Below are 26,116 nucleotides of genomic sequence, written 5' to 3'. Positions count from 1 at the left end.
ATTTATCAAGACAAAGTACTGATTTTAACACACTTAGAAGGGTGTGGTATACCATTGCAGATGGGTGGAGATAGGAGGAATCTTAGAGACAGTTCAGTGTATTTATTTACACAGCAAGTAATTAATGAGTATTTGCTGTGTGCTTGCTTTTGATAAGTGCTTGTGCTACCACGGTAAACAACATATCAATGGCTCTTGTATTTTTTTTTATTTTTAATCCTCACCCAAGGATATGTTTATTGATTTTAAAGAGAGAGGAAAGGGTAGGGGAAATATATATAGAGAGAGGGAGATAGAGAAACTTGATGTGAGAGAGAAACATCTATTGGTTGTCTCCCAAATGTACCATAACCGGGAATCAAACCCAAAACCCATGTGTGTGCACTGACAGGGAATCGAACCTGCACCTTTTGGTGTACAGGATCATGCTCTGACCAACTAGCCATCTGGCCGGAGCAATGGCTCTTGTATTCTTAAAATGTATATTCTAGTAATAGAAATTGAGAGCAAACAAACTAGTTAAACTGTGCTAGTGGAAGGTGGTTGAAGATAGTAGAAAGGTGCTGTAATAGAAGATAAATGTTAAGAGATTTTTAAAATAAGGTAATTGGGGAGAACCTGCATGAGGACTGTATATTGAAATTGAGATCTTTGAGAAGGAATGAGCTCTGTAAGGACATTTCATATCGAGCAAACAGCCTAAAGCCGGGAGGAGTTTGGACTGTTTATAGAACTTAATAAAGGCCTCTGTGACAGGAAGGTGACGTGGATGGTGGTTCAGGGTGGCAGTAGAAGGGTGGCGTGGGCCAGAGTGTGCAGTACCTTGCTGTATGGAGTTTGAATTTTAATCTCTATGTAATGGAAAACTTTCGAACAATAATGTCTTGTCATTTATATTTTTAGAAGCTCACTTTTGGCTGTGGGAAACAAAATAGTTGGTAGTGGGGCAAGGTTAGAAGCAGTAAAATAGATTAGGAGGCAGTTTTGTAATGGACAAGGTCAAAGGCTGGATGAAGATGGAAGATTGGAGATGCACTTTGGAGGCAGAAATAACTAGAATTGCCAGTGGATCAGGTGTCAGGAGTGAGATGCAGTATAGATGACTCCTAGGTTTTGACCTGAAAAACTGAGAGAATGGTAGTGCCTTTGTTATGATGGGGAAACCATGTTTGGTGGGGTTAGAGGTGAGGATTAAGACTGGTCTTAGACTTCGGTTACATCTGAAATGTTTGGAAGAATACGAGTGGTGGTATGCAGTAGGCAGTCTGGAGCTCAGAGGAGAGGCGTGAGCTGTACACACAGAGCTGGGGGAGTTGTCAGGTGGTATTTAAAGCTGTTGGAGTAAAGGAGAGAATCCATGGGAAACAGTGCCAACAGAGAAGGAGCAATGGCTCCAGACCGGGGGCCGGGCTGCCCCAGCATTTAGAGATCTGATAGAAGAGGAGCTGGCAGTGAACACTGAGAAAGAGTGGTCAGGAAGAGAACTGGAAAAGTGTGACAGCACCGAAGTGATGAAAAGAGAGGGTTTCAGGAGGAAGGGCGTTGCCATTGGGTAGAAAGCCCTTGGAGGAGAAACTAGGTGAGGGCAGAAAAGGATTCATTTACCTTCATACTCAGCTTCTGCCATCAGAAGTCTCGTCTGATTTACCTTTGTATCCCCAGCGTCTAGCTCGTAGCCTGACACATGCCAACCAGCAAAGGCATTAAGTAAATACTTTTTGAAAGATTAAACGAAAGAGATCAAAAGAGGGTTACATCAGGAATCTATTAAGAATTAAAATCCAACTGATGCTCTTTTAAGTGAGTTTCTGTAGAAGCTGAACATGACTTTCCTATCAATTAGTAGTCTATTGATAAAAATATATTGAAAGTTTGTGATTTTAGTCATGGATTTAGGGGTATATCGTGTACTTTTTGACCTCCTCCCAACCAGAAAAATGGTTGTATTGGTTTGGAAGAAGAGGGAACACTTGAGTGTCTGTGTGTGTGTGTGTAGTGTTAGTTTTATTTAGTGAAATAGGCCTCAAAATAATTAACCTACTTCCACCTAAGTTTGAATTATAGAAAAGGTGCAAAGCACCTATGTTAGTTTCTTCAGGCGTTTTATTCTTTTTTGATATGGTTACAGTTTTATTAAGCTTTGGCCAAGGGAAATTTTGGAGGAAGGAATTTATAGGAAAGAGATTTGTCTAATGAGAAAGGACTCAGTCATTTTTAATGATGTAATTTGCAGCCTGTATTTCTATTAACCCTTGATTTCCTTCCAAGTAAAGAATAAGATATCAAGCAAACAATCTAAACTTACAAGACTTATATGAGAGGGCATCCCACCCCCCGCCCCCCCAAAAAAACAGTGAGTGTTCTAGGGACCCATCTGTATCAGTGTACCAACTGGCATTGTTGTGAGAGGCTGCACTTGGCTTCCACGAATTTTTTTTGAAGACTCCTTCAATATATTTGCCCATTTCATGATGGGTGATTTGTGAGTGCACCTGCCCACAGTGCTGAGTGTTCAGCAGTTTTTGACCAAAAAAGGTTGACCTCTGTGCCCCACCTTCCCTATTCACCCAATGTCGCCCTGAGCAACATTTTTTTTTGTTTGTTTCCCTGGATGAAAAAAGTCCTCGAAGGGAAACATTTTGCCAATGTGGAACAGATAAAACAAAAAACAGCAGAAGCTACTAAAAAGCATCAAAATCAACAAACTCAAAACTGTTTTGAGCAGTGGATAAAACATCGCGATAGGTGCATTGCATCAAATGGAGAGTGCTTTGAAAGTGACTGAAGTTTAAACACGAAAGAATGAATACACAATTTTTATACGTAAATTTCAGGTTTTTTGTCCCTCCTCGTACATTAGCTGTTAGTGCCCCATAGAGGTAGAATAAGCAAGAAAAATAATAAAATTTCCATTTTAATTCATCAGGTAGTGGAGATTATTATGTTTTGCAAAATTGGTAGATTATGTTCAATTTGGTCTGGGCTCTTATTTATGGACAGAAAAATCTGTACCTTTCAATACTGTGTTCAACGCATATTATTATACTTACTACCAGTTTAGAATGATGTATTTTTAAAAAATCAATGGATATATTTTTCTAAATTTCTAATAGCATCCATATAGTGCTTATTTATGCAACACACACACACACACATCCCTATATGATTTCATCGAATCACTGCAACAATCTTGTGAAGTAGGTATTATTTTTTAGTCCAGGTCACATAATCATCATGTCAGAGCCAGGCCCCAGATCTAGGCCTCCTGATTCCAGCTTTTGTGTTCTTCCATTTCAGACTCCCCGCGAGTGATGGTCGTGCTCCTGGCTGTGCCTCCAGGGTCCTGAGGTTGCAGATGTGGATAACTGTACACAGGGTGAGGAGTACCTGTTCTTTTCTCCTTCCTTGCTGGACAGTCATTACTTCAAAACTGCTGCCAAAAGATGCATGATAACTCCCTCCTCCATATACTCCTGTAGTAGTGGCCTCTCCTCCAAATTCAGTAGTCTAGAATTCTAATCAACAACCTGGTTGTATTCTAATAAACAACTGTAATTCCCCACCAAATGAAATTGCTTGGTCTTGGAGGAGTGGTAAAGTAAGAGATTTAATCTTGGCGGGAAGTTTTCTTGTAGGCACTCAGTGCGCTGCCCAGCAACCATTAAGGGTTATTGGTGTTACAGGTTAAATTCATTTAGAGTCAGCTGTTGATACTTTAAGAATGAGTGCTTGGCAGCTGTTGAGCCTATTATTTTAGGTTTTTTTTTTTTTTAATTAGAGCCTTTTGTTACACTAAGAAGGATTGTTTTCAATGAAAAGCCATAGCAAAAACCTCAATTCTGAGACTATCACAATATATACAAAAGTTCAAATATTGTTAATGTTCTCTAAGGGAGAGCTGTGGTAATTGGGACTGAGGCCAGCATATTATTGGTGATTAGTAATTATTAACAGTAATGTAAGTCTTCCACACTCTAACTGGAAGCCAACTTACAAATCTCTAGATGGAAAAATGACTTTCTTGAGGGGATATGCCACATGTACGTTTTAAGCTGAATTTGAGACTCAACTGTCAGAAAGACTAAGATTCAGAGCAGAGGATTTTGTGAACGAGAGACTTGGCATTAGAGATATGGGAAGTGCATGTCATTTATCAATAGCTGAGCTTAAAAACCAATGTCCTGTATTGATTATTCACAAAGAAAAATGGTGGTAGAGGTGACAGATCCTCTCATATATTTTAGGAGAGTTATTAGTCAAAGAATTTAGGACATTGTAAAAACTGATGATCAAGAAATGAAAATGTTTGAAGAGTGATGTTCCATTTTACACAAAAAGAAATTAAAGATACAAGCAAACCTTTAGCACCATCTCTAAAAACAGGAACCACAGAGAATGAAAATGACAATTCTTTAATTTGTATCCATTTTTTCTTAGAGAGTGCTTTAATATATATTGTCCCATCATGTAGACATTATGTTAATAATGTAGAGAGTTATGTTAATAATGTTTATTTTCCAGAATGGGAGGAAGACACAGGTAATGAGAATTGAAACTTGGAAGTTGTTGCTGTTTCATAAGGGGAAAATATAACCTGTCCTTTTAATGTCAAATTGAAATGGTTGATGAGTCTGTGAGCACTCTTCCAGCTAAATGAAACCTGTGTGAGAAACACTTTGAAGGAACTAAACTTACCCTGACGTGTCTGAGATTAAGTTATGTTGGCAGTAGTGGTACACAGGGTAGAGCCCTGGACAGGCAAAAAATAGGATTACAGTGACAGTTCAGTTTTTGAACTCCCTTTGTCCTGACTTCTTATATAATCTTGGGGAAAAAAACGCTTACCTTCTGTGGGCATTTACACATTTATAAAATCGGAATTATTCTGAATTATATTGCCCTTCACTATTGTGAAGGTATGCAGGGTTTCTAAAAAATATTTTAAAAATGTATTTTATTGCTCTGGCTGGTGTGGCTCAGTGGATTGAGCACCAGACTGTGAAGCAAAGGGTTGCTGGTTAGATTCCTAGTCGGGGCACATGCCTGGATTGCAGGCCAGGTTCCCCATTGCAGGGTGCATGAGAGGCAACCACATATTGATGTTTCTATCCCTCTCTTTCTCCCTCCCTCCCATTCTGTCTAAAAATAAATAAAATCTTTAAAAGTATATATTTTATTGATTATGCTATTGCAGTTGTTTCAACTTTCCTCTTTGCCTCCCTCTACTTGGTAACCCTCATTACCTCTCGCAGTCAGTCCCCCCCACCTTAGTTCATGTCCATGTGTCATGTATATAAATTCTCTGGCTACTCCATCTCCCATACTTTTCTTAATATCCTCCTGTCTATTCTGTACCTGCCAATTTGTACTTCTTAATCCCTGCACCTTTTCCGCCATTCTTCCCCTCTTCCTTCCAACTGATAACCCTCCAAATGATCTCCATATCTATGATTCTGCTTCTAAGCTTGTTTGCTTTTAGATTCAATTGTTGATGGTTGTGAATTTATTGCCATTTTCATCATAGTTTTGATCTTCTTATGCTTAAATAAGTCCCTTTAACATTTCACATAATAATGGCTTGGTGATGATGAATTCCTTTAGCTTTACCTTATCTGGGAATCACTTTATCTGCCCTTCCATTCTAAATGATAGCTTTGCTGGATTGAGTAATCTAGGTTGTAGGTCCTTGCTTTTCATCACTTTGAATACATCTTGCTAATCCCTTCTAGTCTGCAAAGTTTCCTTTGAGAAATCAGCTGACAGTCTTATGGTAACTCCCCTGTAGGTGACTATCTGCTTTTCTCTTGCTGCTTTTAGGATTCTCTCTTTATCTTTAACCTTTGCCATTTTTATATAATGTGTCTTGGTGTGGTCCTCTTCTCATCCATCTTGTTTGGGACTCTCTGTGCTTCCTGGACTTATATGTCTATTTCCTTTACCAAATTAGGAAAGTTTTCTTTCATTATTTTTTCAAATAAGTTTTCAATTTCTTACTCTTTCTCTTTTCCTGGCACCCCTATGATGCAAATGTTGGACCTCTTGAAGTTGTCCCAGAGGCTCCTAGCCTATCCTTGTTCTTTTTGATTATTTTTTCTTCTTGTTCTGATTGAATATTTTTTTCTTCCTTGAAAATTATTGATTTGATTCTTGGCTTCCTTCCCTTCACTGTTGATTCCCTGTAAATTTTTCTTTATTTCACATAGTGTAACCTTCATTTCTCTCTTTGTCTTTTTTATGCTGTTGAAGTACCCAATGAGTTCCTTGAGAATCCTAATAACCAGTGTTTAGAACTTTGCATCTGACAGATTGCTTATCTTCATTTTGTTTAGTTCTTTTTGTTCTGTTCTCTCATTTGGGCCATATTTGTCTCCTCATTTTGGCAGCCTCCCTGGGTTTGTTTCTGTGTATTAGTTAGACCTGCCTTGACTCCTCAGTAGCATGGCCTATTGTAGAAAAACGCACTGGTGAGTTAGTTGGGGTGGAGCCTTTGGTGATTGCCTTGGTGGGGCAACCCATGTGAACAGATGGACTCTAAGTATGGTGTTGTGCTTTGTGGCTTTGTGTGGGGGAGGGCTCAGAAAGGGGACTGTTGCTGCTGTCTGGCCTCTGGAGTTTTGTTTGGGACAAAGCTGTCCCCATCATCCCCCCTGATGCCAGACACTTCAGTTTCTCCCCATACGCCACTGGTGCCCTTCCAGTTGCTGCCCCAATGCTGGAGCTCAGAAGGAATGAGTCTGCGTAAGTCCTAAATCTGGCCCGTTTACAAGGTCATGCCTGAGAATCCCAGTTTTTTCTGCCATCTCAACCCCCACTGGTTTTCACAGCCAGAATTTTTGGGGACTTATCTTCTTGGCACTGGAACCCTGTGTTGGGTGGCCTGGAGTGGGGCTGGGATCCCCCACCCCTGAGGTATCCCTCCTGATTTTTATCCACTACACACAGGTGTGGGATTGCCCATGCAACATGTCCATGTCTCTGTGTCTCCACTGCTCCTACCCATTTGGATGAATGAGATTTCTTTAGTATCTTGGTTGTCGGACTTCCATAGAGCGTGATTTTCTGATGGTTCTGGGTGATAGTTGTTTTGTAATTTTTACTGTTGTGCGAGGAGGTGAGCTGTGTTTACCTATGCCTCCATCTTGACCAGAAATATTCCTAAAAATTTTGAACACCTTAGAGAAACTCTCTTAATTAACAGACATTATTATAATAGAAATGATAGAAGTTATATACAGAAGAATATTCTAACACAAACAAAAATCACAAGAACTGCAAGGTTAGGCAGCTTCAAAGTGAATAAGAAAGTCTTCTAGGTAGGAATGATAGCCCTTGATAAATGAGGAAAATAATTTGTTTGTACAGAGGTGAACTTTAGATTAGTTTGGAAAGGGATAGTTTAACCTGATACATTAGTTATCTATTGTTACAAAACAAACCACTATCAAAACGTAGTGGCTTAGAACAACAGCAATTTTATTTGCTCATGATTCTGTGGATCAGCATTTTCTTCTGGGCTGAGTAGGGGTGATTCTTTGGTTGGTCTGTCTTCGGGTCACTCACTGAAATGGCTGTAGTCACTTGGTGATTCAACCAAGGCTGGTTGGTCTATGATGGTCTCACGATCATGGTGTTGGTGCTGGTATTCGTAGGGCCTCCCCCTCCTTCCCTTCCACCTTCCCTTCCTCCTTCCCTTCCTCCTTCTGTGCCTCCCTCCCTCCCTCCCTTCCTCCCTTTCTCTTTCTCTTTCTCTTTCTCTTTCTCTTTCTCTTTCTCCCTCCACTCCTCTCTCTCCTCTCTTTCTTTTCTCATCTTCAGGAAGGCTAGCCTGGGCTTCTTCACACAGGTTCCAAGAGGGCAGTTGCACAAGCTGCAAGATACCCTACAGTGAGGGTTCAGAACTGTCAGAAAGTCACTTCAACTTTATTTTATTACTCAAATCATGTCACAAGGCCAGTCTAGACTTAAGGGCTAGGAAAGCCGATTCTTCCACCTATTGATAGGATAAATGGAAAGTCACATTTCAAAGGCTCTATAGGACTGTGGGGAATTATTGCAGCCATATTTACAAACAATCTACTGTATGTGATATGGGAAAGGCAAAGGACATCTAGGTAAAATGGTCTGCTAATAAATTTAAAATGGAAATAAAAGAGTTATATCATGAAAGGTGGTAAAGGAGAACCAAAACAGCTTAAGACTCAAGCAGACAGACCTAAAACAGTCTAAGTCTTACTGTGTGTGTACGTGTGTGTATATATATGTATACATACACACACACGTTTTTGAAATAGAAACGTGACCTGGGAGGAAAATTAAAAACCGCTTTTTATCTGAATGAGTGTGTGCATGTGTGTTTGTGTATGTGTATCCATGTGTCCTGTAAGAGACCAGTGAGAATATGAACACTTGGGCTGAGTCCTCCCTGTCTCAGAGGCTGGGAGAGTACTGGAGAGACTCTGGAGCAGAACATCTTTCCTCCTGGTGCCTTGGCAGGGCCCTGGCGCCTGCTTGCTGTTGTACTGTTAGATCACAGGAGTAGAGACTGTTGTGCTCCCACCACGCATGGAACTGCAGTCACGTGGGACCTCAAATACTCAGACCTGAACATCAGTAATATAACAAAAAGATATAATGGCACTACAGCCAAAGAGAGGATAGTCCATGAGAACAGATAGAACAGATAGAGTGGCAGCTGGAGACAGATGACAACCTGACAAAAAATAGGAAGAGCACATAAGGGGATTTAAATACAGCACAAAAAGACTTCCTAGAGATGAAATGCATGATTTTCCAGTCAAACGTTTTAGTAAATAAATTGAAGGAGGTGGTGAACATTCTCAAGACTTGAATTAGTAGCTTTGTCAGTCAAGTGGAAGAAGCTGAAAGCACAGAACAAAAATATAAAGGGATGGAGTCTGAGAAAATAGATCTAGGAAATATAACATGTGAATAACAGGAGAGCCAGAGGAGAAAAAGGAACAGATGGAGGAAAGGCAATAATTAAAGTAACATAAAGTTTTTCTGAGCTTAAAAATTAAGACGAGTCTATAAATTCAAATGGCTCACCAAGTTCCAGGCAAGATTTATGAAAAAAACACATCTCTCTATATATTAGAAAAGATCTTAAACTCTTAAGAATTAAAGGCAAAATCTTAGAAGTTTCCAGGCAGAGAGAACAAGCTACCTGCCACTAAGAAGTATTAGACTTGCAGTAGATTTCTCACTTGTGACCCAAGAAGCTAGAGATGATGGAGTAACTTCTGAAGACCAAGGAGACAAAAAGTCAGCAGCCTGAACTCACACCCATAGCCAAGCTGCCATTTTCCTGTCAGAAGAAAAGAAATTTACTGTTATGTTAGAACCTTACATCCTTTGAACACAGAATATTTTTTTATGGATTTTTTATAAAAGTAGATCATATATTGGAACACCAAGTAGACTTTAAGAAATTTAAAGGAAAAGAGATTTTTTACAGATTTGGTTTTCTGATCAGAATCCAGTAATATTAAAAATAAATAACAGAAGGTAATAAAAGAGAAACTTTATTATTTGGAAATTTAAAAATATTATTTATAACTTTTGTATCAAAAGCAGAAACAAAAGTCAATTTACAAGGTATCTAGAAAGCAACAAAAGGAGCACAATTTATTCCAAAAGGTATGGGATAGAGTTAAAGCTTTAGTTAGTAGAAATTTTGCAGTCTTTTGATATTTTCATTATTTAAGAATAAAGACAAAGTACGCTCATTTTGAAATGAGAAAAAAATGACAAAATAAGCTAAGATACATTATAAAGAGAGAATAAAGACAAAATCTTAAGTTAATGAAACAAAAAATTTTAGAAAAGATAAATACAAATAATAGCTGGTTCTGACTTCCAGCCAAGATGGAGGCATAGGTAGATACACTGTGCCACCTTGAACAACCAAAGGGTCAACAACAAATTTAAAAACAAAAAATAACCAGAACTGCCAGAATATTGAACTGTATGAAGTCTGACAACCAAGGAGTTAAAGAAGAACATTCATCCAGATTGGTAGGAGGGGCAGAGACGGGCAGCCGGGGTGGAGAGGACATGCGGCAAGGCAACGGCTGGAGGACCAGGCAGGTGAGGAGGTGGCTGGCAGACTGGGTGGTCCCACATCTGCGTGCAGATAAACCAGGAGGAACAAGTGGGGCATAAGGTGGATCGCGCAACCCACATTTCCAGCATAGGGAAATAAAGCCTCAAAACCTCTGGCTGAAAAAACTGTGGGGGTTGCAGTGGTGGGAGATACTCTCAGCCTTACAGGAGAATTCATTGGAGCGACCATGGGGTCCTAGAACATACGCAAACCCACCCACCCAGGAATCAACACTGGAAGGGCCCAATTTGCTTGTGGGTAGTGGAGGAAGTGACTGAAAGCTGGCAGAGAGTTGAGCAAGTGGCATGTTCTTTCTGGGACACTTCTCCCACATACAGCACCACAAAACAGCTATGTGGGTTGCTCACCCTGGGAAATACCTAAGGCTCCACCCCTTACTACATAACAGGCATGCTGAGACCAAAAAAAAAAAAAAATATATATATATATATATATATTTTCTTATATATAGCCAAATAAAAGAATAGATTAATGCTCCAAAAATAGAACTAAACAATGAAGGGATAGCCAACCCATCAGATACACAGTTTAAAACACTGGTAATCAGGATGCCCCCACAAATGGTTGAGTATGGTGGCAAAATAGAGGAAAGAGTGAAGGCTATGAAAGTGAAATAAAGGAAAATGTACAGGGAACCAGCAGTGATGGGAAGGAAATTGGGACTCAAATCAACAATTTGGACCAGAAGGAAGAAATAAACATTCAATCAAAACAGAATGAAGAAACAAGAATTCGGAAAAATGAGGAGAGGCTTAGGAACCTCTGGGACAACCTTAAACCTTCCAATATCTGAGTCATAGGAGTGCCAGACAAGAAGAGGAGGAGAAAAAAATGGAAAACTTATTTGAAAAAATAATGAAAACTTCCCCAATCTGGCAAAGGAAATAGACTTCCAGGAAGTCCAGGAAGCCCAGAGAGTCCCAAAGAAGTTGGACCCAAGGAAGCACACACCATGACACATCATAATTACATTAGCCAAGATTAAACAGAAGGAGAGAATCTTAAAAGCAGTAAGAGAAAAGGAGATAGTTACCTACAAAGGAGTTCCCATCAGATTATCAGGTGATTTCTCAAAAGAAACCTTGCAGGCAAGAAGGGACTCGAAAGAAGTATTCCAAGTCATGAAAGGCAGAGACCTACATTCAAGATGACTCTATCCAGCAAAGCTATCATTTAGAATGGAAGGGCAGATAAAGTGCTTCTCAGATAAGGTCAAGTTAAAGGAGTTCATCATCACCAAGCCCTTATATGAAATGTTAAAGGGACTTATCTAAGAAAAAAGATAATCAAAACTATAAACAGTAAAATGAAAACAAACTCACAACTGTCAGCAATTGAACCTACTCCCCCCCACCAAAAAAAAAAACAAAAAAAAAAACTAACTAAGCAAACAATTAGAATAGGAATAGAATCACAGAAATGGAGATCACATGGAGGGTTGTCAGCAGGGAAGTTGCAGGGGAGATTAGGGGAAAGGATACAGGGAATAAGAAACATAAATGGTAGGTACAAAATAGACCGGGGGTAGGTAAGAATAGTATAGGAAATGGAGAAGTCAAAGAACTTATATGTAGGATCCATGGACATGAACTAAGTTGGGGGAATGCTGGAGGGAGGTGGGATGCAGGCCAAAGGGGAATAAAGGGGAGAAATAAAATGGGACAACTGTAATAGCATAATCAATTAAATATATTTTAAAAAAGGGCAGTTGGCCAAATATAGCTGTTTCTTTGAAAGAATAAAGCAGAGTAAGATTTATGTGTCTGATTAGAAAATGCAGAAAGAGTAAAAAATTTACACGAGTAGAAATGAGAAAAAGGACATAATCAGAGATGTAGGAGTGATTCAAAGAAGATAGCAAAGTTAACTGCTTTCAACTCTATAGCAAAGAATTTGAAGAACCAGATGACGTGGATTATTTCTTTGCCAAATACAAGTGTCCAAATTTGATTCAGGAAGAAGTGGAAAATTTGTATAGATTGTAAAAGTGATGAAAGATCTACTATTTAAAAAGGCAGTGGGATCAGGCAGTGGGAGTTATACCCGAGTTTTATCTAACCTTTAAAAAACAAATAATTGTATCATTATTTAAACTTTTCCAGAAGATTATGAAAAGGTACTAATTCATTTGTGAAATAAACATACATTTAAACAAAACTCAGTAGAGTACAAAACAAGTGTGGAGACCAGTTTAACGTTGACTGTAGAGGCAACACTTCTATATAAAATATTGGCAGATAGAACCCATCGGTGTATTTGAGACTCAATGATGACCAGGTAGGGTTTGTTCCAGGAACACAAGAGTGAAAACCTATCAGTATGATCCCTCACATTAAAGATGGAAGATCATAGTATCACATCAATAGTTGCCGAAAAAGCATTTCATAAAATGTTTAGGCACTACTAGTAAAAAGTATAAATTAAGAACAAAATGAAAGGGGGAAAAATTGGGACAACTGTAATAGTATAATCAATTTAAAAAAAGAACAAAATGAATGGAAAGAAACTACTTTTTTAAAATTTTTATTGTTATTCAATTACAGTTGTATGTCTTTACTCCCCATCCCTCCACCCCACCCCAGCTGAACCCACCTCCCTCCCCCACTTCCACCCTCCCCCTTGGTTTTGTCCATGTGTCCTTTATAGTAGTTCCCGTAATCCCCTCTTCCCACTGTCCTCCCTCCCCCACCCCCCCGGCTATTGTTAGATTGTTCTTAACTTCAATGTCTCTGGTTATATTTTGTTTGCTTTTTTCTCCTATTGATTATGTTCCAGTTAAAGGTGAGATCATACGGTATTTGTCCCTCACCGCCTGGCTTATTTCACTTAGCATAATGCTCTCCAGTTTCATCCATGCTGTTGCAAAGGGTATAAGCTCCTTCAGAAAGAAACTACTTTTAATATAATAGACCACTTACCAAAATCAACAATGAGTATCATCCTAAACAGCATAACATAATAAAATTACAATTACCATATTTTGCTGTGTATAATGTCTACTTTTCTGCCCAAATTTTTGAGGGAAAAATAAGGATGCTCATTGTACATGGGTAGTACCTGAAATATCTTGTATCTGTTCTTGTGTTTGGTAATTATTTGTTACATAAAGTTTCTTGTACCATAATATGTTCAAAAATAAATGATAAAATTCCTTTATAATACAAAAAACAAGTATCTAAATGTAAATTAATAAAAATTTAATTAAAAAATTTTTTCCCTGAAAGCTTGGGCCAAAGATGTGGGTGCACATTATACATGGCAGAATATGGTAATAACCAGAACTAACCAGCCTTGCTATCATTATGCACATTCATTTAACAAATATATTTTCACCACTCATATTGGGCCAGGGTACTGTTCTATGTTTTGAGGAATAAAGAAGACAAAAAGTTGTGACTTCTGGGCCTTATATACTTGTGGGAGTTATTTAACATTGTTTAAGAGTTTCTAGTGATTCAGTAAGAAAATGAAATAACTGGAATAAATATTGGAAAAGACAAAGTTAAACTATCTCTCTGTTCCTAATTATATGATTGTATACCTTACAAATCCAAGGGACTTCCAGGAAAATCTATTAAAATGAACAAGAATTTGTTAAGTGTCTGGGTTCAAAATAAAATCACCTTCCCACACTATAATAGCAATAGGCCCTTAGAAATGAAAAGCAGGAAATATCATAATAGTGAAAAAATATAAAAATACTGAAGAATAAATTGAAAGGAAGGTCATGAAATATGGAGAAAATGAATGTCTTACTGAACAACATAAAGCAAGATTTGAACGAGTGAGACATACTAGATTGGAAGTCTTAATATTGAAGAGTACATTTGATGTCATTCCAGTGCCAATCCCAACATTTTTTTCGATTTGATAAATGATCTGAAAGTTTATAATAGAAGGTTAAGTTCCACTAATAGCTGAGAAATGAATTTTTCCACTGCCCACCCCCCCAAAAACCAAAACACTGCATATAAACTCCATGAGGGAAGGGGTTTTGCTCACTGGTGCATCCTTAGCACCTGTGACTGTCTCTGGAACGTAGCAGACAATAAACAGTTGAATGAGTTGATAAAAAAGACTACTAAGGGGCGACTGAGTAGGTACCAGAATATACTAAAAATCCATGGCATTCAAATTATTATGGTCCAGGCAGATGGCTAGATAAATTAATCACTGGAATATAGTAGAAAACCTGAAATAGATCTCAGAACACATAAGATTTTAATGTGTGACAAATACTATATTTTAATCAGAAAATAATGAATTATACACTGTAACAAACAGGACTGACACAAATGTTGTTAGTCTGGAAGAAAATAAAATTAGAATCCTATCTTACGCCATATATAAAAATATAGTTAAAAATAAAGTGAGACAAATTTTGTAAGAAAATAACTGTGTATAATTTTAAGAGCAGTATTAACTAATATTAGAGACTCAGAAGCTAAACATATGAATACAAAAAGCAAAATATTTTGTATTCCAAAGGTTATTAAGCAAAGCCAATAAATAGTAAATTTTGGAGGAAGTGTTTGCAATACAGAGGGCAGAATTTAATATCTGTAATGACAAAAACCATTTACAAATTGACTAGAAATGCCAAACAACCCAATAGAAAATAAGCAAAAAATATGAAGGTGTAGTTCAGAGAAGAGCAAATTCAGAAGGCCAACAAATAAGATATTCAGACTCAAGTGATGATATGTCTGTTGCTGTTAGGGGGAAATAGCACTCATATTACCAATTGCAGTATGTGTTATAGTTTACTGGGAAGCAGTCCAGCAACATATGTTAAAAGTAATATCTGATTGACCCAGGAATTCCATTCCTTGTCCTCATAAATAAATCAAAACGCCTGTAGGTGAGGATATGTATTACAAGGTTGTGTTCTGCAGTAATGTGTAGGGGGTAAGTGGAAATAAACAAATGTTTGCCAGGAGCGGAATGTTGGCTGTATCACAATATATCCAAATGGTGAAATATTATGCAGTCATTTAGAAAGGAACTTAGGGTTCTATCAGTTGATTTGAAAGATTTTTACGACCCATTATTGAATGGGAAAAGCAAGGTGCAAAAAATTGGGTATGATATAGTGGTTAGAAAAAACATGGAAAAAGTGTGCTTATGTGTATTTTAACAATTATGTATACATGGATAAAATATATGTGCATGGAAGTACACATGTAAGAAAATATACCAGGTAGTTAATGTGGGTTCCGGGGGAAAAGGGGCGGCGTTCAGGATGATAAGGGCGGAGGACAGTGCAAAGGGGAAATTAACAAAAACAAAATACAACACATGCGCACACACACACAGACCATTAATAAAGAAACAGCAACATGTATGACCACTTTTGTATATAGATTTGTGTGTATATATGTGGGCACGTGCATGTACACCCATATATGTGCAAATGAAATTTTAAAAGTAAAGAATTTCTATTGGCTCTGGCTTGTTTTATTCAGTTATTTATCATTTCCATAGTACTACTAAGTAAGAACCTTGATCTAAAACCACAGTAAGTTCTCTAAATGGCAATTGTATCGTGGCTCTTTTTTGTTGTTAAGTAGCAAAAATCCAATGAAAAGAGTCGCATAAGCAAAAAAGGAGATTTATTAGCCCACAGGAGCCTTCACATGCAATTAGATACAGACCCCCAGTTCGTCTCTCGATAGGCGTCTGTCTTTTGCCACTGTCTGTATCTCTGCCTCCTGCTTCTACTTCTCTTTTTATTTTGGGCTTTATTCTCTCTTATTTTCCCTCTGGATGGCATGGTAGTAGTTCCTTGATACATGTTTTTTTTTCTTTCTGGTTCTGTGTTTCTTCCCTAGCTTCTGGCATGTTCTCCAACCTCAGCTTCAAAAAAAAAAAGCCCCAGAGAGGAGTTTTGACAGGCCTGGTTTGAGTCACCTGCCCGCCCACCTGGACTGATCCCTGTGAGCAGGAGGATAACAGAGTACTATAATTAGTGGCGCCTGGATCACAAATCCACACCTTGGGATAGAAGGGAGTTACAGTGTGGCCGATTAGTGGTTGCAGCCCAACCACAGTCATGTAATTTGAGTGAGTGGGGAACTTCCCCAAAGAAGCAGTGGTGCCCTGGCCTGTGTGGTTCAGTTGGTTGCGTGTTTGTTGTTGGGTACACTGAAAGGTCACAGGTTCGGTTCCTGGTCAGGGCACATACATAGATTGTGGGTTCACTTCCTGGTCAGGGCATGTGCAAAAGGCAACCCATCAATGTTTCTCTCCCCCCCCCCTTCTTCCCTTCTCTCTAAAATTAATAAGCATGTCCTCGGATGAAGATAAAAAAAAAAAAGCAGTGGCAGTTGGGAAGGGAGCAATGTGGTATAACAGAGAAAAAGAGATCCTAGGTAGACAAAACACTGGGTAGATGTCCACTGGAGGTACTGCGCAAACCAAGTTTGCATCTTCAACATAAAGGGAATTGAGTTGTAGAGGACATGGGTTTGAGTCAACTAGTCAGTACTGTACATTTAGGGCAGTGAAAGTACTCATTTGTGCAGTAGTTTATGTTGATTTATGAGAATTATGATAGGCAATCATCCTTTTGTATATTCTTACCCCAGATGATTTATGATAGAATTAAAGACAACTGATTAATAAGCAATATTAGCTTCATATATTTGAATGTGACATATTTTTCTAGTTAAAGAGAACCTTTTGTATTTCTTTCTTCAGCTTTTTAAAAAATGATTTTACTTATTTATTTTTAGACAGAGGGGAAAGATGGGAAAAAGAGAGGGAGAGAAACATCAGTGTGTCGTGGCCTCTTGCACGCCCCCTACTGGGGACATGGCCTGCAACCCAGGCATGTGCCCTGACTGGGAATCAAACCAGCGACCTCTGGGTTCTCAGGCTGGTGCTCAATCCACTGAGCCACACCAGCAAGGGCTCTTTTGCCAGCTTTATTGAGATATACTGGACATTATGTAAGCTTAAGGTAACATGATGATTTGATACACACACATGTTATAAAATAATTACCAGCAGAAGGTTAGATAACACATTCATCACCTTGTGTAATTACACATATTTATTTCTAGGGTGGCTTTAGTATGTCAGATTCCATCCCCTGTACCTGGTGAGACAAACTTTTAGCAGTTGTTTTTATCAAGAAGTAGTCCAGACTTGCTCATCTTAAAGATTTCACCTATTTTAATATTGATTTATAATAATGTTTAGATATTTAGGTGATAAATAAATGACTAACATTTTGATTTTGTGAAAAAATTAAGAAGCTTATACGTCATAAAGGAAGAAAGTAAGTTGATTAAAATATCCATTGACAGAATTACGAGGGCTATCAAAATAGTTAAAATATTTAGTCACAAACTCTTGTATCTTTTCTGTACTAGTACAGAAAAATACACCGCCTGAAGGTGAAGCACAAGTGAACACTCACAAGTAGTGCCCAGGTCAGACACAGAAGCTATCAGCCCCGCTGCACACTGGTCCACGCTCTTCCCCAACGTGCAGTCCCCAGTAAGGCGTCTGCTGTCCTGACTTACTCCAGTCGCTTCCTGACTTTTCTGTTTAGTTTATCATCAAATTTGCATGCCTCTTACAGCTTACTTTTGCCTGTTTTGTGAACTTTCTAGAAGTGAAATCATACAGTATGTTTTCTTTAGGGTCCAGCTTCTTTCACCCAACACCATCATTGTTGTCCACAGTTATGGAGTGAAGGTAGAGGGGAAACAGGCTGGAGGACCAAATAACAACTCTCACAGATGATAACCCTATAAAGTGATAGGTTTTAGGTTATTATTGGAGTTCTTAGAGGAACCTTAGAGTCATAATGAGACAGATAAAGTATTTATTGAGAACTCTAGCAGTGGTACCCCAGCTGCCCAAGAGGGACAATCACCAAGTGTTTGATGCTGTTCCAGGAAGACGCACTTGTGCTGGCTGCACTCCCAGCGATGCTGCCAGAGCTCAAGGCCATCAGCCAGTCCTGCCCAGAAGTGCTCCTCTCAGGGGCAGGGCTTGGTGAAGTATTCCAGGCTGATGGCGTGGGTTTGCTGGAATTGCCTTTAGAATTAAAATAGGTATCTTTTTTATTGTATATTTGAACATTTGGCATGTTCTTTGTGTGTTACCAAGAAGCCTCAATATGAATTTTTATCAATATGAACATTATAATTATATACACTGTATCTTAACATATTCAAGGTCTAATAAAGCATTTCTATGAAGAAGGAAAGCATTGTTTCAGGTAGTAGCTCGATATCATCTAAGCAACTAATTTATGTTCCCCAAATTATAAAGTAGAAATTGTGGCAGGCCCAACGTAAAACATTCCTGCTATTCTTCTAATGGTTGGAGGCTTGGTACAGAAAGTATTAATGTGACCAGCTGACAATATAACGTATTCTCACAGACATATAAGCCTTTTTGAAGATTTTATTTTTCCCAGTTTTTTTGAGGTGTAATTGACTTACAAGCTGTAAATTTACGGCGTACAGACATACATTGTGAAATGATCACAGCAAGTTTGGTCAACATCGAGCATCTCGTACAGGTACCAAAAAAAGGAACAAACACTTTTCCTGGTGATAAGAACTTGTAGGCTTTACTCTCTTAACAACTTTCAAATGTACCATACAGCAGTGTCAACTGTAGTCATGTTGTCCTTGGTATTTATTTATCTTACAACTGGAAGTTTGTGCTTTCTGACCACCTTCATCCAACTCCCCATCTCCCCACCCCCCAGAAATCTCATCTTTACATCTCTTTTTCTACATGATTATTTTTTTAGATTATACATATGAAATCAAACTTGTGCCTGACATGTTTCACTTCAGCATAATGCCTTAAAAGTCCATCCATGTTGCCAAAAATGACAGGAATTCCTATTTATGGCTGCATAATATTCCATTGTGTGTATGTATGTGTGTATATGTCACATTTTTACCTATTATTCACCCACTGATGGACACTTAAGTTGTTTCCATGTCTTGGCTACTGTAAATAATGCTGTTATGAACCTTGGAGTACATATAACTCTTTGACATTGTGTATTCATTTCCTTTGGATAAGTACCCAGAAGTGGGATTGCTGGATCATGTAGTAGTTATATTTTTAGCTTTTTGAGGAACCTCCATACTGTTTTCCACAGCAGCTGCACCAATTTGCATTCCCACCAACAGTGCACAGCAGCTCCGTTTGCTTTGTGTCCTCACCAGCATTTGCCATCTCTTGGCTTTGTAATTGTGGCCCTCTAACAGGCAGGTGATACCTCATTGTGGTTTTGATTTGCATCTCATGATGAGTGATGTTGGGCACCTGATTTGCATGTACCTGTTGACCTTTCATATATGAGAATCTTCTTTGGAGAAATGTCTGTTCAGGTCCTTTGCCCATCTTAATACTGAATTATTTGGTTTTTTGTTTTGTTCTGTTTTTTTGCTATTGAGTTGTATGAGTTCTTTATATAGTTTGGGTATTTACCCCTGATCAAGGTAAATGATTTGCAAATATTTTTCCCCTCCCATAAGTTATCTTTTCATTTTGTTGATCATTCCTTTGCTGTGCAGAAGCTGTTTAGTTCGATGGAGTCCCACTTTTTATTTTTGGTTTTGTTGCTTGTGCTTTAGGTGTTGTATCCAAAAAGTCATTGCCAAGACCCATGCCAAGGAGCTTTTTCTCTGTGTTTTCTTTTAGGAGGTTTACATTTAAGTCTTTAATTCATTTCAAGTTAATTTTTGTAAGTTGAGTGATGTAAGATAGGTGTCTAATTTTATTACACAAAAGCCTTTTGTTGGTGTTTGTCTATGTATTCTCTGGCTTTCTGTGCTTTTAAATGTAATTTTGCTTATTTATCTTCACTGACTATTTTTATCTCTTTTCCTGGTGTCATGTGTATATTGACATACTTTTTTTTCTTTTTCATACAACTTCACACATATCAGTCCTTTCAATGGCAATAGAGGCAATCAGTCACTGCTGCGAATTCTGTTACCGTCCACTTCAGTAGGCCTGTAATTTAGAGGACGTGAGACTGAGTGGGAAGGTAGCTGTGAAGAGAAAGTAACATGTTCAGCCCGGGTGGGCCTTTATCTCTGTGTGGCCACCAGGAGGACTGAATGAATGGGAGCTGTCCAGTGACCTTCCCAGGACTAGGGACCATTCTGTGAAGGCAGGTAGGATTGGATGTGGTGATAGGGACAGAACACCTTCTTCTCCTTGACTGTCATCCTGGAGGTGTGCATCCCACAGGAGAATAAGAAGCCAGCTTTGTGGGCAAGATACAGTCACACTTTGCAATAACACGGACACATGTATTCTGAACAGGATTGGGATCAGAAATGAAAATATTTAGGGCACACAGAAGGAAAAGGGATACAGGAGTTAATGCTTGTGTCTATATACCTTTTTTTTGTGTTTAAGAGTAGATACATAGTAATTGGCTTATGGTAGCAATTTTGAAATACATGCATTTATATATAGTAAACTTAAAAAGAAATCCTACACTCATTTTTTGGCTGGTGTCAGGTTCTATTTATTGATTAACTTCCGTTTCCCACCAAGAATATGTTGCCACTGATGTCCATTATAATATACATTCTTGTTTTATATGGTCAATTAAAAATTTAGTTAAAGTCATGAATACAAAGGAAGGTAGTATATATTCATTTACCAGGTATTCATGACTTTGGAAATTGCCCACGTTTACCTCCCCACTGCCTCTTCTCCGTTAAGGCAGTGTGACCCATAGAAAATTTTCAGTCCTAGAGTAGTCGCACTCTACTTTTTGAGATGATGGCAGCCTTCTGCTATTTTTCTTTGGGGGTGTGCTCTGAAATTCAAATATATTTTGATGTTTATCCAAGCAAAACATAATTTAAGACAAATCCACTATCAAAATCACATCTATTTAAGGCAAAATAAAAATTATTTAGACACTTCCCGTATTGTTTCTCTCTTCCATTAGTACTAATAATTGAGAACTGACTGCATATGAAATCAACCTTCAATCATTTGTCCAAAGCCAGTGATAGCAACTGAAGGCCGACATTAAGGACAGTTGATATTATGCTTTCTGTTCACTGTAGAAAAAGAGTTTACATGAAATAAAGTAGGCAGGTGGGTGAACCTTGCGTAGGTCTTCATCCGTGCATGCGTGATTCTTCCCGTTTGCAGGTATCACTGTGTATGTGTTATGGTGTCTACTCCTTCTTTAAAATTAGACTTGACTTGTTTATAGTGCTTATGTCAGGTGTCATAGGCTTCATTCTTCCTCGAGTGAATGTGTATGTACAACTATGGTTTTTAGGACTAGTATGGAAACACAGTTTGGAATTGAATAGTCAAATGGTAGTGGCATTTATAACAGATTGCTCTGGGAAGGCGAAAACAGTACGGTAATTAAATATGCTGTCATCTCTGTCAAAGTACTTTCTGAAAACACATGTTAAGCATTTATCCTTAAAACTTCTCTTGCGTGTTCCTAAGCCCTGTTGAGGATACTTAGGACAACTGGTATTTACACCAGAATCAGTCTATATTGAATTGAATTTGATGACAAATGTATCTATCACTGACATGTGTCCCATTCTATTTTCAGGGAGGCCAGAATTTGTTCCAACTGTCAGAGAGAAAATCACTGTGTCTAGCTATCCTCACAGTGCCCTGGAGTGTGTTTTACACTGTTAAGACCCTTAATTCCTTCTTTACTATCATATTTGTCGGCTGAAAAGCTAAGCATGGAGACAACACTTTTCTGTCCTGCAGGCAGAAATGTGTGAAAAGATGAAGGGGATTTAACCTTTTAAGTTTTCTGCTTCTGATCGTTGAAGCTCAGAAAATTCCATAAAGCGCTTTCCAGTAGAACTCTTTACTATATTAGAATCTCTTTTTTCCTTTGCAGACCCCCATGTGACCTTTTCAGATATGTGTTCGAGACAGACAATTATGTGTAGAAGCTGAAAATGCCCGGAAGATTTCTTGCTTCTGTCACTGCTTTTCCTGCCTTTTCGCATCCCAGCCCGATTTGGATGATGTGATATTCAGAGGGACACCTTAATTGAACTCGTTCTTCAACAAGACACGTCTGGCCAAAGATCGTATGAATACTTCAAGATGGCTAGTCAGCCACCAGAAGACGCCGCTGAGTCCCAGGTCTCCGACGAGCTCGAGTGTAAGATCTGCTATAATCGATACAATCTGAAACAGAGGAAGCCCAAAGTGCTGGAGTGTTGTCACAGGGTTTGTGCCAAATGCCTCTACAAGATCATAGACTTTGGGGACTCCCCTCAAGGCGTCATCGTCTGTCCTTTCTGCAGGTTTGAGACATGCCTGCCAGACGATGAAGTTAGTAGCCTGCCCGATGACAACAACATCCTCGTGAACTTGACTTGCGGAGGCAAAGGCAAGAAGTGCCTGCCAGACAACCCCACTGAGCTGCTGTTGACCCCCAAGAGGCTGGCCTCTCTCGTCAGTCCTTCTCACACTTCTTCCAACTGTCTGGTTATAACCATCATGGAGGTGCAGAGAGAGAGCTCCCCATCTCTGAGCTCCACTCCTGTGGTGGAATTTTACAGGCCTACAAGTTTCGACTCTGTTACCACTGTGTCACACAACTGGACTGTGTGGAACTGTACCTCCCTGCTGTTTCAGACATCCATCCGGGTGTTGGTTTGGTTGCTAGGTTTGCTCTACTTCAGCTCTTTGCCCTTAGGGATCTACTTGCTGGTTTCTAAGAAGGTCACCCTGGGGGTCATCTTTGTTAGCCTCGTCCCTTCAAGTCTTGTTATTCTGATGGTGTATGGTTTTTGCCAGTGTGTGTGTCATGAATTTCTAGACTGTGTGGCACCTTCTTAATCAATATGCAAACTAAGAAATTTGCCATGTGAAATTTCAAGTTAGGTAACTCATCATTTATTTCATTTTGTAATCTCTCTGATTAGCGTTCATGACATTAACTAAGCCATTGGCCATATGTCTGTGGTCCATTTTCCATCAAATGTTGACACAGTTGGTTTTCCTGTATTCTGGAAGTACAAATGTTCACTTCATTTAGCAAAGAAGCAAAAATGTGTAAGCTAAGCAAGTCTTCTCAGAGAAAGGGCAGGATTTTACTCAGCCCTACGAGACAGATACTGAGGGGATTGTGTTCAATCGCAGCCGAGGTCTTTGTGGAAGGTTAGGGATGTGCTGATTCCTCTTTCTGTCGTCATGGGAAATCTCTGATGGAGGGCGAACACGAGAGGAGAGTGGTTCCAAGACTTGTCCATTTGAAAAGTGTGTGCTGCCCTCCGGACTCTGCCCTTGGAGCTCCCTGAATCCCCTTCAGCTGTCTGCTCTTATGTTAATGCTGCTGTCTGTGGGCTGCTACTCCAGTTGAGGTGCTTGTTTCCTTTGCACTTGCTCCCTTGTCAAGAGGAAACTCCACGTTACTCCCTGGTGTGGTTTTAATTAAATACCTGTTTTGCCACAATACTAAAGAGAACTAAAAACACTGAGCCATTTGCATCACAATAGACTTTATGACAGGATGGGATTGTCTTTGAGACACACCCTCCCCCCATATTTATTTTTCTCTCTCCCCTGTCTTCTCTGAAATTCTCATGGAGCAGTCATTGCTCTTGGAAGTCTTCATTTGCGTCTTTAAATATTTTGGTTCAGTTTTTTCTTAAAACCACATTGTTCAATTAGTCCCACCCCTTATCCTGAATGAAGTTTCATTTAAATTAGTTACTGTAAGTTTATGAGGATCTTGGTTTTTCCCATTGTATTTAAATTCTTTTGTGGACTTATTTAACTCAATTCCACAACAATTTGGGGGTAAACTGTGACAGTGGAAACCCAGAAGCAATGAATGAGATGTTCTGGCTCACAGCTTGACATGCCGAGAACCTCAATATTGTGCTTTACTCTACCGAGTTAACTAAAATATAATGGTTTCGGTTTATGTGCAGGACTGTTGGAATAGACCAGGCAGAAGGATGGGAAGAAACACAGAAAGCTGATGCCCTGCTTGAAAAGACCCTTTAAGGAAGTAAAATGAAGGTGGCAGAGGGCATTTTAGAATGGATTCAAGTTCTTACACAATTTTTTTCAAATAAAAATTTAAGCTTTTTTCATGATGTAGCGGAAGTTGAATGTATATATTTATGAGAGGAAATTATTTAGCATTTTTTAGGTTTGAGGGGATAGAATGTCCACAGAAACTAGAGAACAAAAAGCTTATTAGTCTCTAAAACCCATTACTGATGATCAACATGAAAATATGTATTACTCTTAGAAAGGGACATCACTAAGACAACTTCAGTTTGTTTGTGATGAAACATCTGTTGTGTGATATAGTTGTGGTGGACCAGTTCCAATCTCCTTATTCAGGACAAACTGACACCTATTTCTAGAATAGCAGTTTGATTTTACTTACATAACTATTACCTTTGCGAATATATATGCCGAAGATAAGTATGACAGAAAAGTGTATGTGGGGTGTGGCCCAATGAATTTAAGCCTCAAGACCCAACTAAATACACTTATGATTTCATGAAATCTACTTTAGATAGCATTGTGAATGCAATTTCCAAAAGTCTGTTTGTACTTAGAGTAAATACACGGCTAGGAAATGTTTTGTGGTTTGGATTTATATATTTATAAGGTTTTTTAAAGAAATGTTCATTTTGTCTGAACAAAAATGATGTTAAATTTGATATTAGAGATGTAATATCATATAAATTAGTGAGGTATACGATGAGATTTCTAGAAAGCTCTGGATATGGGTACTATGCATTTTGCTTATTTGTGTAATGTCTGCAGTTTTAAACTTGTATCTCTCCATGTATTGTGATAGTCTGTTTTTGTTGCTAGTCAGTTGATTTGGTTGTAAAAAGTTTTAATGTATGATAACAAAAAACTCTTTATGCTGTTGAATGACAAAAGGACAATGTTTCAATATTTTATTTACTGCAATGTTTTGTTTGTCCATTAAACTGTTATTATTTCCAAACTGGAAGTCTGAGTTCTCTGACTCACAGTTGAGAGTTAATGGTTACTTTGGGCCACTGTGTTAGAGGACTGCAACCTTCCAGAAGTGTTCATTCGGCCAGGGCCTTCATCACATGCGTGAAGGCTTCAGAACCTTCGACAAGGCTGACCTACCCTAACCCATCCCACTTCTAAAAGGTCTTCATACAAAAAAACAGGGGAGAAAAATTAGGGAAAGTGAAACAACAATACTGCCTTTATTTTAAATACATTTTTCAGTTTTAATTTGTTTTGATTTGTTTTCCAGATTTTGCCTAGCTTCTCAACAAAATGGAATCCATTTTGGTCAGGGAATCACTCACCTCATGTGGTCTGGGCAAATTTTAAAAAATTACCTGATATCTCAATATGTCCACTTTTAGGCAAAATAGAAATAATGTAGAATATGTAGCAGTTATATACTTATGCTAATTAGTGAATTGGTACCATATATTAATTAAGAGTTATGGTTTCATTCACTTCCCACATCTTTACATAAAGCAGCAGAGAATCGGGTTAAGGAAGCAGTTACCCGTGCTAGTCAGAACAGGAGTGCGAACGCATGCGCGTCTGCTGAGAGGCCCTCAAATGATGAGCATTGGCCTGGTTGTACACAGATACTAGGCCGCAGAGACACCCTGAGTTTGAAGAGATGTCCTAACATGTCAAGCAGGTCGACGTGGAAGTGAAGGGACCCCGTGTTGACAGGCTGGCCGAGTCAGCAGTTGCAAACACGAGCTCAGTGACCGCGGGGGCACAGAGAGGTGCGATGGAGGGAAACTGCGATACCACATGCCTCTGCATTTTCTGAAACTTGTTCTTTTTGCATCTTCTTCTTGGTAAAAAACAAATACTTACCTTGATTTTTTTTAGAACAGCACAGAAGCATTACATTTTATTCTAGAGTTTTCCTCAAAGCCTGAAAAAGTTTAATCAATTTCTTTTCAATCTTGAGTCTTAAATGTTTCCCAGTTC

General features: G+C 38.7%; 1 protein-coding gene across 5 annotated transcripts in view; it reads left to right on the top strand.

The window, feature by feature from the left end:
- The window catches only part of RNF182 (ring finger protein 182), a 62,460-nt gene extending 37,336 nt beyond the window's left edge, over window positions 1-25,124 (top strand). For 3 of the 5 annotated variants that reach the window (XM_045199542.3, XM_053920667.2, XM_045199543.3), the window contains exons 2-3: window positions 3,298-3,376; window positions 22,032-25,124. In XM_045199542.3, the coding sequence (XP_045055477.1) occupies window positions 22,244-22,984 (741 nt within the window). In that variant the 5' untranslated portion in view covers window positions 3,298-3,376; window positions 22,032-22,243 and the 3' untranslated portion in view covers window positions 22,985-25,124. The remainder of the gene's footprint in view (window positions 1-3,297; window positions 3,377-22,031) is intronic. The other 2 variants (XM_053920668.2, XM_045199544.3) reach the window with 1 other exon arrangement.
- The last annotated feature ends 992 nt before the right edge of the window (window positions 25,125-26,116 follow it).

This window comes from Desmodus rotundus, chromosome 3 (genome assembly GCF_022682495.2).
Source record: "Desmodus rotundus isolate HL8 chromosome 3, HLdesRot8A.1, whole genome shotgun sequence".
In the NCBI taxonomy this organism is placed as follows: Eukaryota; Metazoa; Chordata; class Mammalia; order Chiroptera; family Phyllostomidae; genus Desmodus; species Desmodus rotundus.
The sequence above is the reverse complement of the archived record's forward strand: the minus strand, read 5'-3'. Positions and strand labels throughout refer to the sequence as shown.